The 16,153-nt window shown below is 33.3% G+C and overlaps 1 protein-coding gene and 1 long non-coding RNA gene across 13 annotated transcripts in view; one reads left to right on the forward strand and one right to left on the reverse strand.

Annotated features, from left to right (window-relative positions):
- The window catches only part of TRDN (triadin), a 390,017-nt gene that overhangs the window by 270,999 nt on the left and 102,865 nt on the right, over positions 1 to 16,153 (forward strand). For all 12 annotated transcript variants that reach the window (XR_009354661.1, XM_059177681.1, XM_059177674.1 and 9 more), the window contains one exon: positions 13,660 to 13,710. Coding sequence is in view for 11 of the 12 variants with exons in the window: in XM_059177681.1 (XP_059033664.1) it covers positions 13,660 to 13,710 (51 nt within the window). In the remaining variant the exon portion in view is untranslated. The remainder of the gene's footprint in view (positions 1 to 13,659; positions 13,711 to 16,153) is intronic.
- The window catches only part of LOC131833843 (uncharacterized), a 36,375-nt gene continuing 28,145 nt past the window's right edge, over positions 7,924 to 16,153 (reverse strand). The window contains exons 4-6 of the long non-coding RNA XR_009354664.1: positions 13,261 to 13,309; positions 11,412 to 11,548; positions 7,924 to 8,651 (exon numbers count right to left, since the gene is read on the reverse strand). This is a non-coding gene — a long non-coding RNA (uncharacterized LOC131833843). The remainder of the gene's footprint in view (positions 8,652 to 11,411; positions 11,549 to 13,260; positions 13,310 to 16,153) is intronic.

Consider the following 16,153-nt stretch of genomic DNA (forward strand, 5'->3'; position numbering starts at 1 on the left):
CCCATTTACCTTTCTTTTTCAATCTTGATTTCTTTCAGAAGAAAACATTAAGCAATATTTGTTTGTTACTAGCCAGATGAGCAATAGAGACACTCTAAAGAAGCATCCAGGGGCTAGCTACTTACTTGGGCAGGGAAGGACACCAGATAATTAACTTTAAAAGATCTGAATTGTAGATTGAAGTCCCAACATCTCCTCATTTTTAATTTTCTTCCCTCAAAGTGACTGAAATCCAACAGTAAAAAGGTAAAAAAAAAAGTAATAAATTAGATCACTTGCAAGTCATCTTTCCTTTTCTTTCATTCACACCTATGTATGAGTTCACTTAAGGTCTTCTCTAACAGTCTATTCTAGAAGCCCACAACAGTGCTGGCATACAGTATGTGTTCAATGAGTATCTGTGGGTTGAATGAATACAGAGGGGTTGTTAAAGAAAAGATTATTAGATGAACTGTTCCTCTAAATATTGTTCAATTAAAAGAATATTTTAGTTAATCAAAATATGATTTCCAAGAGTGAAGTTTGCCATATTTTAGAAACCAGGACATAAGTGATTAAATTCTTCAGTTCTAAAATGGAACTAGTAGAGAAAAAATAATAATTAAATATACATTATTCATTAGTGACACCATATTATTATGATCTTTGTAAATGGTGTTCTCACATAAATAAAACTGCATATGGTGAATAGTCATTGTACAGATAAACACTGAAAAATAAAATTTTAATAATTGCAACTCTTGTGAATTTTTTTTAAAAATCTTAAAATGAAGGAGAAATTTAAACAATGCCCAATTAAGCCAATATATGAGTATAAATATAGAAACATTAGGCCTATCCTTGTTTTTCTTATTTTTACAACTGTGGAACAGAATTAGATGATCTCTTAGTCCTTCCAAATGTAAAAATTTTCTATTCAACCATGTGTTTAAGCAGTGTGTTCCTTACACCAAGATATAGAGGCTATTCTCCTTTAGGGGAAGGCTAGTCTAGAAGTACTTTCTTTTCTAAGATTCTGATATTCAAATGTTAAGGAAAAACATACCATAAACTTGAGTACTTATAGATACTTGAGAATCCTAAAATCAAACTGAAAAAATCACCTCAGAAATACTAAATATAGTTTTCCATTCTCTTAGCTATTAAAAATCACTTCAAAATTGTTAAGTAGAAACATGACAGAAAAATATTCACGAAAAAAGATTAAATAGAATTTAAGTGCCTATTAGTCACAAGAATAAATCTGAGCACAATTAGTAGTCATTTTATTCAGGATAAAACTGGAGACTATGGATCATAAATGTATCAAATACAGTTCATTTCCTGTAATAAAAAATTATATCTTGCCTCACGTTAAGAAATGTTTCTAAATTCAGAAGCACACTAATTTGTGTTCGCCTGAAGAGTTTCTTTCTTTGCCTTTGATTCTATTTTGTAAACAAGGGTGCCCTACATATTTGTATTAGTGTTTTAAGTTGTCATAACAGCAGGGAAACCCAAATGCTATTACAGCTTTGTGTATTTGTCATCGTCCACCTTTTCAGATTCTTCTATTCTTTGTACATGCACTGGTCTATTTAGAATACGTGATGTGTACTTATTGTAGATTTATCTCATACTTCAAAGTGTATGTTAATAATATCTAAGAGTAATGGTTTCCCTGCGAGAAACTTATTTATTTAAATAATTAATGTTTATATTTCACGGTGTGTCAAAATTATTTTAAAAAGAAACAATTTTGCATTTCAGACCAATGGAGTAAAACTGGAAGTTTAGTTAACACAAACTGTATTTAACTATTTGCTTAATATGTGATTATAAAATAACTTATTTGCACATGTGGACTAAGTCATGCTGTTGACCCTCAATAAATGTTAAATGATAACAATACTATTGATTCCTGTGAATTCCAAACTTTTTCACAACAGTTTGTGTTTTGATTGTTTAATATTTATTGAGCGCCCACAACAGGCTAGGCGCTGGAGAGTGGGTGTGAGGAACATGAAGTGGGCTACAGAGAGAAGATGGTTTACATGCAGAGCTTTACGACACATGGAAAGGAGTGCACTCTGCTTATTTACGTATTTTATATATCTTCAAGAGAACCTTTGGCAATTCTCCATATACCTCACTCGCTCACATAGCGCATCTCACTTCTCACTTTTATTTAATACTTTCGGAATGTTCTCAGAATTAGTTTATCTTATGAATTGGAAATTCTTTTCTAGTTTCTTTCTCACTATGTTCCTCCCCACTCTCCTCATCTTTTTAATAACTAGACAGATCTAAATCCTATCTACACAGCAGAACAACATTTATTTAAAGAAATGTGTATTGTTACATTGATCTCCCGCAGGGTGCTGTAATCTGCCATGCAACATTTGGTTTACATGATTCACACATTTATTGATAAGAATGCCATTCAGTGCTAAAGAGAATTTCAGCCCAGTAAGAGAGCAATGTGTGCCAATGCTGTTGATGAGATTTGGAGGTGATGCTATGAGACCATCTCAGGGTCATGAGTTCAAGCCCTACACTGAGTTCAAGCCCCATCTTGGGCTCCATTTAAAACAACAACAAACCCAAAACAAAAAAACACACATCCTTTAATCTTGAAGAGTCTGTTTCCATGCTTTTCATAGTGAAATTCTCTTACAAATCCCATTTTTTCTCATATACAATTTCAGTTACCATCACTGGCATGTAAAAACAACTTTTAATTATTTAACATAAATACTTGAAGATTAAAATTTTGTTCAACAGTGAGAAAAATCAGCTTTGTTCCATTGACATTCTAGGCTAGATTATATAAAGGACTGTGGAAATGCACCATACAACACACCAAGAAAATGCCTCTTTATGAGCTCAAGAACATCAAGCTGCTAATTATGCCTTTTTGTTTTAATATTTTGTTCTGCTCTTGCTATTATCTTGAAACCACATATGGATTGGATCTTTTTTCCCTTAGAAATCTTCAATAGAATGTATATTCTAAGCTGATATGTTACAAAACAAGGGTTTTTCCTGTTTTTTTTCCTTTCATTGACTTTTTCTTTCATTTATAAATTAATTTTCCATTAAAGACTTGTTTAGGAAAAAAAATTGACATACACTACCTTGAATAAAATTGTATAAAAACTAATTGTTATGCTACATCTTATAACAAATTAATGGAGGTTAGCCCCATTCTCTAAAAGTCATATTGCAAGAAATCATATGAAATCATTGACTCCACGTGCATTGTTATTTTCTCCTTGCTGTGAATGAAATTATACATTTTTGGTCAAATAATTTCAGGAATGAACATGAAAATTTTATCACTATTCTACATAAAATTACCTGTGTCTTATTGACTATTACTGCCCAATTTTTAATAGAATAATAATGTAGTATAAACTGATTGAAAAATGATTTTTAAAAAATGAAAATTTAATTCAGATCTTTGGAATTCAAAAATGGCAAAATGTAAGTTAAGAAATTTTTTTTTCATTATTGTAACTTATAAAGTTTGGATTTTTATTTCATTTTTTTCTTATACTAGAATAAAGATTCTAGTCGGGAAAGCCATACACAGCATCAATTGTCCTAAAACTCTTGGCAATAACAATCATGGTGAACAATTCTTAAGTTGAAGTTAGCACTTGTCCTGTTGGTCCTTGAAAAAAATAACTGATAAAAGCCAATGGTAATTAAAAATATTAACCTGTTTGAACAGTGGAGTATAGATCTATCTCAAAATAAGCTATCTGCCTTTCCCATAGTTTATTCTGTGACATTAGGCTAGTTACCTGCCTCTTTTATAATCCAAGCTTATTTCACTAAGCAATCTCTAGTGGAGCTTCCAGTCATAATATTGTCTAATTCTCATTTATAAAAAATATTTACTATGTCTGAAGCATTTCCACTTTGTCCCAAATTCTGAAGATAGACTTATTTTTCTGATTGTAAGTATAATCTGCACAAAAGTATAAATACATGAAAGTCAGATTCAGATTCAAAAATGAAAATGCTTAAAAATACTATGTAAATCTACTAAATGGAATTGTATTATTTGAAATATTTACTCCGTTTACATTTCAAAATATATGCTTAAATCACACTTAAGAATCAAAAAGTGTATCTCTGGAGCAAAGCATGATGTTTAATTAAATGAAATGAAGATTCTCTAAATGTTATTTAATCATAAGTGTCAGTAACAATGGCACACAGGATATAGAAATTATGTCCTTGACACACATGTAACAAAGAAACTATAAATGTTGAAACAGAAGATGTTGTCTCTGGAGACAGGAGAATGTGGATAACACAACTGTGGGTGGGACTATTTCCAAATAAGATGACAATGACTTTCTACATATTGTTGGTCAGTTTATTATGTATAATGTTCTTTTATGAACAAAACTTTATTAATTACATTGGCATAATACTAGAAAGAATATCTGGACTTAGCATCTTCAAAGACTATCACAGGAAGGATATAAATTTAAAATCTTTGGTAGGATACTATAGTTCCCTTCACCACCAATTCTCCATGTGACTTTCAAGCTTTTGCTCACTGCTTCTCTCCTACTTTGAATATCCAGCAATTCAGCCACATGAACCTTCACACTCCATGGTTTGTTTATGTTGTTCCTTATGTTGGAGATGTCTTTCCAATTCCTCCTTAATGACAAACCTCTTATTTAGTTTCAGAATCCACTACAAATTCCAGTACTTCTGTGAAATATTTTCTCTTTCCATCAGGGGATGTTTGGTAATCTATATGCTATGGGCCTCGATCCCTGTGTATGTGTCTCTATCATCCAGGTAGATGCATTCTGACATTAACTGAACTCACTGCAACCATTTATGCTTTTCCAGCTCCCAGCACAAAAGAGGCACTGAATAAATGTTTACTGAATAAATTGAGTTTATCTTTTTAAAATACAAAAATGAGTCCTCCTTTTAAAATATTGTTCCCAAGTGAAGGAACCTAAATGAGGGTCCTTGTTTTGCAGGGGATCACTTTATCACACTAACAAGCACTGTAGGAAGGAGAGTTTCCAGGTGTTTTGTTTGTTTGTTTTTAATGGCATTAACTTTTGTTTTACCTCAACTAAATTGTTTTGGAAAGTCTGGGACTTCAATTTTCTTTTACATGTACATATATACAACAACGTTTAAAGTATTTTTAGACAAGAACTTTATAAAAAAATCAAGGAACTCTAATATATAATCAAATCAAACAATCAATTAAAAAATTAAACATTGGGATTTATTCCTGTATGCATATTGTTTCAACATTTGAAAAATCAATATAATCCATCACAATCCTTCAACAAGCTGAAGAAGAAATGCATGATCCTATTAATGGGAACAGAAAATCATTTGAAAAAATCTAACACCCATTAATGATTAAAACTCTTAGCAAACTGGGAATAGAGAAGAACTTCCCTAACTAGATAAAAAATATCTACAGAAAACCTACAGCTAATGTCAGAATTAATGAAAAACAGAAGCTTTCCCCCAGATAAGAAAAATGGCAAGGATACCCCTCTCACTTCCTTTATTTAACATTGTACTAGAAGTACTGGTTAATGCAATAGGACAAGAAAGGGAAATTAAAACTTACCAACTAAGAAGGAGGAAATAAAACAGTTTTTGTTCTCATATGATAAGTATCTGTGTGGAAAATTCCAAAGAATCAAGAAAAACCTCCTGAAATTAGTAAGTAATTATAGCAAGTCTTCAGGATACAAGATTAATACACAAAAGTAAGTTGCTCTTTTATATGGCAGCAATAAAAAATCAGAATGAACAAAGTTCAAAATGTAGTACCATTTACATTAGAAATAACAAAATAAATATTTAGATGTAATTATAACAAGATATTTGTATGATTTATATGAGGGGAACCACAAAACTCAAATAAAAAAAAAAAAAGAGAGAACCAAGTAATGAGAATTATTCCATGTTCATGGTAGGCAGGCTCAAAATTGTTAAGATGTCAGTTTTTCATCTATAGATTCAATGCAATCATAGTAAAATGACAGTGGATATTGACAAACTGATATTGTAGCTATCAAAAATCTTATTAGACAGTTTCTATGGAAAAAGAAAAGGCCCAAAATAGCTAAGACAATAGAAAAACAAATTTGGAGAACTGACACCACTACTTCAACTTCAACTGTATATAAAGCGAGAATAACCAACATAGCATGGTGCTAAAATAGTAGACTAATAGACTACTACTAAAAGTAGACTAAATAGCAGTGCCAAAATAGTAGACTAATAGATCAATGGAACAGAATAACCCAGCAATAGACCCACAAAAATATAGTCAACTAAGCTTTGACCAATAAAGGAAAAATGGTTCCAAAGAGAAAGTATAATCTTCTCAACAAATAGTGCTGGAACAATTGGACATCCACAAGTAGAGAAGAAGAAGAAGAAGAAGGAGGTGGCAGAGAAGGAGGAGGAGGAAGAAAAGAAGAAGAAAAAAAAAGAGGGAGGAGGAGGAGAAGAAAGTGGTGGGGGAGGAAGGGGAATAAGGGGGAGGGGACGGGGGAAGAGATGCAGCAGCAACAGCAGCAGCAGCATCTAGACACAGACTCTACACCCTTCTCAAAAAATAAATTCAGGGTTCCTGGGTGGCTCAGTGGGTTAAAGCCTCTGCCTTCAGCTCAAGTCATGATCTCAGGGTCCTGGGATTGAGCCCCACAACGGGCTCTCTGCTCTGCAGGGAGCCTGCTTCCCCCTGCCTCTCTCTCTGTCTGCCTCTCTGCCTACTTGTGATCTCTCTCTGTGTCAAATAAATAGGTAAAATCTTAAAAAAATTAAAAAAAAAAACTCAAAGAGGATCATAGACCTAAATGTAAAATTGTAAAACTCCCAGAGGATAACAAGAAAATCTGGGTGGCCTTGGCTTCTGGCAATGGCTTTTTAGGTACAATACCAAGGGCAAAGCCATGAATTAAAAATTTGTAAGTTGGACTTCATCAAAATTAAACATGTCTGTTCTTCAGAAGATACCATTATGAAAACTTGAAGACGAGACATAGGATAAGATAAAATGTTTATTAAATACATATCTGATAAAGGACAGTTATGCAAAAAATAGGAAGATGAACAACTCCTTTTAAAAAAATTGGCACAAGATCTGAACAGATACTTTACCAAAGAAGATACACAGATGACCAAAAAAGCATATGAAAAGATGTTCAGCATCATACATCATTAGGAAATTGCAAATTAAAACAATGAAATTCTACTGTATACCTATTAGAAGGGCAAAATCCAAAACACTAATAACATCAAATGTGGGGAGTATGTGGAGCAACAGGAACTTTCATTCATTGTTGGAGGGAACACAAAATAGTACAGCCATTCTGGAAGACAGTTTGGTGGTTTCTTATAAAACTAAATGTACTCTTACCATACAATCCAGCAATCTTAGTACATACCCAAATGACTTAAATACTCGTGTCCACACAAAACCTGCAAACAAATCTTTGTACCTACTTTATACATAGTTGCTAAAATTTGGAACCAAATACACTCTTCTATAAGTGATTAGATCATTAAACTCTGTTACATCCATACAATGCTACTTTTTATAGTACTAAAAATGCATGAGCTATCAAGTCACAGAAAGACACAGAGGAAACAAATTCTAAGTGAAAAAAAAAGCCAGTCATAAAAGTCTTCTTATTATATAACCCTAACTACATGATATTCTAAAAAAGGTAAAACCACGGAGATGGAATAAATTTTAGTGTTGTCAGAGGTTTTGGAGGAGGGAGGGATGAATCAGTGGAGCACAGGGAATATGAGATTATCCAATTTGGGAAATTCAACATCCAATATTTCTTATACAACAAAAAGTAAAATGCTAGATTTAAACTTCCAGGAAAAAAAATGCTAGGTAAGTATTAGATTGGAATATATGCTTTTTTTGATGATAAAACTGTCAAATATCAGCTATTTCATTTCAGTTGATAACAGCTATGTTAGGATTAAAAGTCAGGCAATAACTAACCATAAAAGATGATTATAATGATTATTAGGTTTTTATGTAAATATCGAAAGGTAATTTTCCTAATACAATGTGGTCAGTATAAAATTGACAAATTTATCAGTTTTTTAAATAAATAGTTATTGAATTCTTAGTATGTATCAGATGACATGGTCTGCCTTCAGAAGTATTGGGAAAGCTATGGCAATCTGGTAGTTATGGAGAACAATTGATGTGATGTGGTGATGCAAACATGTTCACTATTCATTCTGAAGGGGCATCTGACAAGCTATTTAGTTTATAACCCACTATTCTCTTAGTGTATAGTCTAGTAGTTTAACTCTACCTTTGTAGTTTGATGGTCTGGGTTCAAGTTTCCCACCTCTGTTTAGTAGATGTGACCTTGGACAAGTTTTTGCCTCTTAGCTTTTGCTGTCAATCTATGAAATGTAGATAATACCTAACTCACTGGAATGAGTGAGAAATTAAAGAGAGCAACTCGAGGTTCCTGTAACAAAAGTAGCACAGACAGGGTGACTTAAATAGAAGTTTATTACAGTTCTGGAGACTAGGGAGTGTAAGTTCAAAGTGCCAGTCAGTTTGGCTTCTGTAAGAGTCCTCTTGCTGGTTTGCAGACAGATTCCCTCTGATTATATACCTGATGGAGGAAAGAGAAAAAGAGAGACGGAGATCATCTATCTCTTATCTCTTTTGCAAGGGTACTATTCCACTCATGAGGACTCTAATCTCATGACCTAATCATTTTCCAGAGCCTTGCCTGCAAATACCATCACATTGGGTTTTAGGTTCCCACATAGGAATTTCAGAGGGACACAAACATTCAGTTCATAGAAAGATCATATGTAAAATGCCTAAGGGTATAAAATAATGCTTCATCATTGTATGTGAACACAAGAATGACCAAGACCTAGCTTTGCCTGCCACCAAGCAAATTGTATCCCTGTAATAATATTTTTTCTTTAAACAAACATGAGAACTTTGGCATCCTGGCTGGAAAATAATTACATGAGAAAAAATTAATGACTAATAAAGTTTTCCATGAAAAACAAAATCTTTTATAGTAGATTCAGGACTCTGTAGCTAATTCTGTGCCTACAATGTCCTAGTTTATTTCAGCTCCCAAATATATAAAGAAGTGCTTATTTTCCTTTTTTAAATCATTGCATATTGCTGATCTTCCCAAAACAGCTGGGCACAGTTGAACAAAAATGACTAAAATGCACCCCACTGAGGTACTTTCCAGAATTCCAATCAGTATTCTGATTATTAATGTGTAACGAGGACCAGAATATTAAGGCATGTACAAAGGGTCCATTCTCTGCAGCCAAACTGTACAGCCTAAAATCATCACAGTTATAAAGTTCAATCAGAATTTAATGTCAAGGGATATTTAGATGATTTCAGGAGAGTCCCTCAACTAAGATAATTTGAAAAACTGTACTATTACAGAGAAGAGCTCATCAAAAGGACTAAAATACCGAATCCATTGGACAAGACTTTCTCCCCCATTGTTATTGCAAGATGTGTATTGAACAAGTTCTATATCTGTTAGCTGTTTTGAATGTTTATGCTGTGGTCTATGTCACAGTTTTAATATTATTAACACAGCCTCGCTTGCCGAGATCTCCACAGCGCTTGAGTAATGCAAGGAAGCCCTTCGGAGGTGTATTTATAGTATTATGTAGTTGGTACTTTCTGAGCTCACTCACTCTTCCCACTCTGTATTGATTATGAAGCTTAACTTTCAGAGAATAGTCTAATTTGCCTTATATATAATATCTTGAGGAACACCTCAGCACAGTCTCCAAGTTCTGACAGCATTGTCCAGATGTCATTCAAAGCATATTTCATATTATGCTCTTCAATTAGCTGTCCAATTGCAGGTAGATGATAATATCAGTCACAAAATTATATTCTTTTTTAATAAAATGTACGATTAAGAAAGAAATGCAATGAAGGTTCCAAGGTTAAAACAAAAAAGATACGAACATGTAAATATAATTGAATTGGAAACATTTTTAATTAAAGATTTTTGAACAGATATTTAGAGAAAAGCATTTTAAAATGTTGCAATTATATGTGTCAAGTGCTGTAGCCCACAGAATAGGGAATGATTAAATGTATCATTAGGACAAAGACAAAGTTAAAGATAGCTTTCCACCAAGTCATATTTAATTACAAAGTTAATGGACAGTGTCCCAGTAAAATTAAACTCTGACTACATCTTTTAAGGAGGATTCAAAATTATTATTGAATAAACATCAATATATTATATTTTCTTTCATGGGAATTACAAGCACAGCTTTTAAACCATTTAGAGAACTTGAGAATGCTTTTCTCTGTATTGATTTATAAAAATTATATTTTGAAGTTTGGAAAAATATTAAATTCTATAGAATGCCTTTTCTAAAATATTTCTGATTTGTCAAAAATTATGTCTAAATGAACAGAAAATAATAACAGATGCATGTAAAGTATCCACATAATAAATATTTTAAAAATCCATGCAATTAATCACAATTAAATCACTTTAGGAGCAATATTATATCACTTTAGGAAGCAGTAGAAGTGCTTGAAACAATTTTAATATTTTTGATGCTATGTGATGTATATTAATAGTCATATCCCAGAAATTATCAAGTATTATTAAACTTATAAATAGAGGTCTCCATATGGTTCTTTAGAACTTTTCTTTCCATTAGAAGAAAAATCCTAAACGTTTGCTACATTGAAAAAAATATCTCAAATCAGCTGACATCTTGTATCTTCAAAAGAGGTAAGAAAGACAGTTTTTTAAAAAAATGACATTTCTGAACACCTGATTAAAGCTCGCTGGGTAAGAAAGGTTAACAGTTTTGAGTTTGGTTCTTTTCACAGCCAGGGGGCTTAAATTGTCTGATGATTCTGTTAGGCTTTTTAAAACTTCCAGTTTCTGTTTCCCTTAAAATATAGTTATATGTGATATTGATATCAAACCATAATGCTCCAACAAACACTTTTAATATCCTAATGTCACTAATAATAAATTGATATTGAACTTGATTATTCAGAGCAATGAAAAATAAATAGCAGTCAGATCAAAGACATTCTTATTTGTGCTATTTCCTTTAAACACATTGCTTGAGGTTCAAATTATTTATGCTTGTGCTATGGAAAAACTCTAGTGCTGATTTCCTCCGTTATAAGATTGTCCATTATTTCAGTTTTTTGTTTTGCGTGTTTCACAGGCATTAAACAAACAAACAAACAAACAAACTCTTTAGAACACTGTTGTTATAGATGGGTTTTATCTTCTACAGGACCATGTTAGAAAAAAAGCAAATACTATTGCCTATTTCTTAATCTTGATTAGATATATTCAATTCCTTAACTTTAAAAAAATCTGGGTCTCAGGTACCTGAGTGGCTCAGTCAGTTAAGTGTCTGACTCTTGGTTTTTGCTCAGGTTATGATATCAGGGTCATGAGATCTGGCTCTGCACTTGGCGTGGAGTCTGCTTGAGATTCTCTCTCTGCTCCTCCCTCTTGTGCTCTCACTCTATATATAGAATAAATAAATAAATATTTTAAAAATTCCTAGCCTTATTGGAATTGAGTATGTTTCTCTTAAAATGAATAATTTTTATCTAGTAACTTATTTAAAACTTGACTTTCATTTCTATTTTGATCACAGTTTGTGCGATTTTAAAACTTTTGATAATAGCTGATCAAAATGCATAAGATTAAGTATATTACTACCAATAAGTGAATGATATTTCAGTATAGACAAATTATATAAGATTGGATTTAAAATATACAAGCAAAACATTATAATCCATCAGTCTTTTTTTTTTTAATTTGTATGTATTATGAAGAACTAAATTTTTAATGTTCTGGTTTATTTTGCCTTTGTATACTTAATTTATTCATGAAGTCAAGTCAGTATATGTAAACAGTAATAAGATTTGTTTGGGGGATTCAAAACTCATGTTACTGATTATATTGTTAGTTTCCATTTATCAGTGAGACTGCAGGTTGCTTTGCTTCTCTGCAACACTTGCATAAAATCTGCACTTTACCTGTGTTTCCCACTATTGGCTAGACATTTCCTTTTTGGCTATCTTGTGGACACACGAAACATAATACATTCAAAACAAGGATGATATCTTTCTCTAAAGGCGTCTATTTCTTACATTTCGTATCTCAATTCATGGCAGATTATCCTTGTGCATGTGAAACATGTACAAACTTCAGAAGCTATCTTCAGTATTTTTAAAATCTGTTCTACATCCTATATCCCGGTACACTATTAAATTGGCATTTCCTGACTAGTGAGATTCTACTCATTTTAGGAGCCTAAACCCAAATGGCCCCTTCTCAGTGAAAACCTTCCCAATTATAAAATAGAGCTATTAATCATTTCTCTGTTATCTACAGAGCTCCAGTGGAGAACTTACAGCATGCTGCAGTATGTTGTTACTTATTAGCCGATGGTTTCAAATGCTGTTTCTGTGTACAGACCACTCCAAAACGTAGTGGTATAATTTACACAGACAGTTTTACTGTGCTCATGATTTAGAGGGTCAGAAATTTAGGAAGGATCAACTAGGCAGTTTTTACTTGGGTATCTCATATGATTGTAGGCAAATGTGGGCTTAGGCTATAGTCATCTAAAGTGATCATCTTCTGGACGTCTGAGACGTTACACTCACTTAGCAGTGAAGCTGGAGGCTCAGCAGGACCTATTGAAAGGGTGCCTGTGTGTAGCTTTTCTAACATGGTGGTTAGAGTACTAACCACCCAGTTAGTGGTGGTTAGAGTGGTGATTGGAGTACTTACCTTGCGGTCAGCTTCCTCCAAGCTGTTGTCCCTGGAGAAGCAGGTGGAAAGAACTTGGCTTTCATGATTAGCCCAGGAAGTCACACGCATAACTTCCATTGCATTCTGTTGGTTACACGTGACTCACACAGCCGAACTGACCAATGACCAGCTCAAGCCTCCTCCTGCTCTCTTCTATCTTTCTAAAATGTGTCTTGCTCTCCATTTTCTCCATGTCTATCTAAATCTTTTCCATGTTCAAGGTCCGCCTCAGTACCACCTGCCAAAGCCTTTCCTGATCCCATCATTCAGCTGGGAGAGACAGGGCCCTTGTGGTTAAGTTCAGAGAAATATCAGCTCAAATTCTAGTCCTCCTGTCTCAGCCATGTGACCTTGGAAACTATTTAATCCCTTTAAGTGAAAAGCAGAAATAATAACAAGATCCACCTACCTTACAAGGTTGTCATGAACGTTGAATGGTCAACAGTAGAGAACGCTCCCTATGACATATAGTGAATAGACAATGTTAGCGACCATTGTTATATCTTCTTTCCTCAAAACCTACAGCATCTTATTTTTACCTTTAATGTGTCTATGATAGTTTTCTAATTGTGATAATAATTCGTGGGCTTATTTTGTATCTTTTGCACATTTAGTCGATGTTTTACAGGCAATTTATAACAGGAGATATGTCTGTCTTGAATACCAACTCAGAGCCACTCTCTGAGTTGTTAAGCTTCAGAAAACAAAAACAAAAACAAAAAACATGAAGAAACTTGCAGAGCTGTATTTTTTCTTTTTTTTTTCTGTGATTCCTTGTAACATGTTCTTCCCATGATTCCTCTTGCAGAAATTAGAAAAGAAAAATCCATGAAGACGTCTTCAGTTTTGAAGGATAAAGGTAATAGTTCAATTTAATATAACACTAGGAATTTATTAGCAAAAATATATGGAAAAGACCATACTACTTTAGAGTTATCTCCTTTGCAGATGTGTGACCCCAAACTGCCCAGGTCACACTCATATATTTGAAAACTTGTATTTATTGACTTAACCCTTAAACATTTTCTTCCAGTTCACTGTGACTTGGAAATGCTCTGATTACAATTTCCAAAAGAAAGAGTAAGGATTTTCCTTAAATAATGGAATGCATAAAAAGCAAATTTAGAAGGGAAGTAAAGGTTAGAAAGAAAATGCCACCATGCGCTCTGATTCTCTCTTTTTCTATCCATTCACAAAATAGGTATTTAGTGCAGAATCATTCCACGCACTTGCTTATCTCTGGAGAAATAAAGATGGCAAGGCAAGTAATAGGGAGGAAGACTCAAGAATTAGAGCGTTGAATTGTTCTTTTCAAAGACTCTTAGTCACATGACATTCTTATTTAAATTTTGTGATCCCAGTCTTTGCAATGGACTGGCTTTCCTTCCTGTCCATCTAAATCCCAGACCTCTTTCTAAGACTAATGTGCACATATAACATCAAGACTTCTCAGACTACTTCAACTTTCACTGAACCCTCTCTGAATTCACAAACATATATTTATTATCTAATACAGATATACATATATGTTTTGTATTAATTAGTAGAAATGTCACCTATTTAAGTATCAAGAGCTAATAATATTCATGTTAATTTTTTATATGGACTGATAAGTACCACATTTGATAATTACTTTCTGTGCATCTAATATACAGTAATCAAAACATGTGCTCACCAGACACTGGGAGTACAAGAGAGGCGTGGTCTTTACAGTGGAATTTATAGTGTTAATTACATAATTAATTAAAATGGAAAGAATTATGGAAGAGATATATGGGGTGCTGTAAGAGACTCTACTCGGGTATTCTAATCGAGTTTGGGGAATCAGAGGAGACTTTCCTGAAGAAGTGATATTTAAAACTTGAGTAAGAAGAATGAGGAATTAGCCAGGCACAGTGTAAGAATTGTTTGAGGGAAGAGCTTTTTGCCAGCCACATAGATATGTACTTTATACATTTTGCTTCAGCAAGCTGTGCTTGAGATTTCAATTGTTTTATAAACAAAGAAGCTGAAGCACAGGTAGATAATGTAAGCTACTCGGTATCTCATTGTGGCTAAAAGGTGAGGGCAAGAATCAAAGTCAAGCCTTTCAGACACTACAATTCACCTTTTCATTTTACACAGATACTGCTTCCTCCTTAAAATAGCTTTCTTAAATATTTGTATTCTTCAGAGCCATTTTGCTTTCAGGGTAGAGTTCATTACCTAAGTTTGAAAAACCTATTTGACACAGATACATTGGCTCTGCTGTATGGAAAAATAGTCTTATTGGGGGGGGAGTCTCCAATTAATTCCCACAGAGAAGTTTAGTCTTTCCTTTCTCCAGTGATTATGTGCACTTTGAGAGAGACTCCTTTTTATTCTTCTCTCTCATTTTATCTGACAATTAATGAGAACACTGTCCTTGATTGTGTGAGAACTAAAGGTGTTATTGAAAGATACTACCAGGAAAATCCAAATATCTGTATGGCTATTTATATACACATACATGTATATGATTTGCAAACCATAATTTGCACAAGGTAAACCTTCCCTCCTTCTAATGTAGTATGGGTTACGTTTATTTTAATCCGCAATTATACCACAAGAATACTTGGACCATATATTACTGTTCACAATAAAAGCACCTCAAAAGAAAGATTGGAGCTTACCTCCAAAGTAAACCTTGAGATATTGATGATTATCAAAAATTTAAACTACTGCTTAAAGACTTCACTTGGGTCAAAGCTTAAACTAGCTAGAAATGGTAGTTGTAAAAATCTGTCTAGGAGACTATTATCTGGGAGATTTCAAATCCACACAGACCACTGAGTAGACTCCTGTAATTTCTATTTTTGTTGTTATTGTTATTAATGCACAATTGCAGGCAATTTTCTAGTGACTACTTTTCCCTCAATGTTAAGTTTCTACTATTTGCAAGACGTTTCCACAGTCACTAGAAAATCATGAAAAAAAGGTTCACTGAATATGATTATTGATTTAGAACTATTTCATATGCACCTCTTGTTCAAATGTACTAATGTTGTCAAATGTCTTTGTTATGTATTAGTTGGATACGATTTTAGAAGAATTTTATTGCCATCTTTCCTTTATCTTCCTAATATAATTTATTATGACAAAAAAAAATTCAAAGAAAAAATTTCATTGTTACCTCTAAGATTTCAGGGACATTAAAAACCTCTGCAATATTACTGTTTTTGGAGAGGCTTTGAGGACTGAAGCTGAGCTGTAGCAGAATCAGAATGAAGCAATTCTACCTGCAAAAAAAGCCACTTACTGCACTGGAGTCACTGTATTTAGTG

The sequence above is a fragment of the Mustela lutreola genome, chromosome 6, assembly GCF_030435805.1.
Source record: "Mustela lutreola isolate mMusLut2 chromosome 6, mMusLut2.pri, whole genome shotgun sequence".
In the NCBI taxonomy this organism is placed as follows: domain Eukaryota; kingdom Metazoa; phylum Chordata; class Mammalia; order Carnivora; family Mustelidae; genus Mustela; species Mustela lutreola.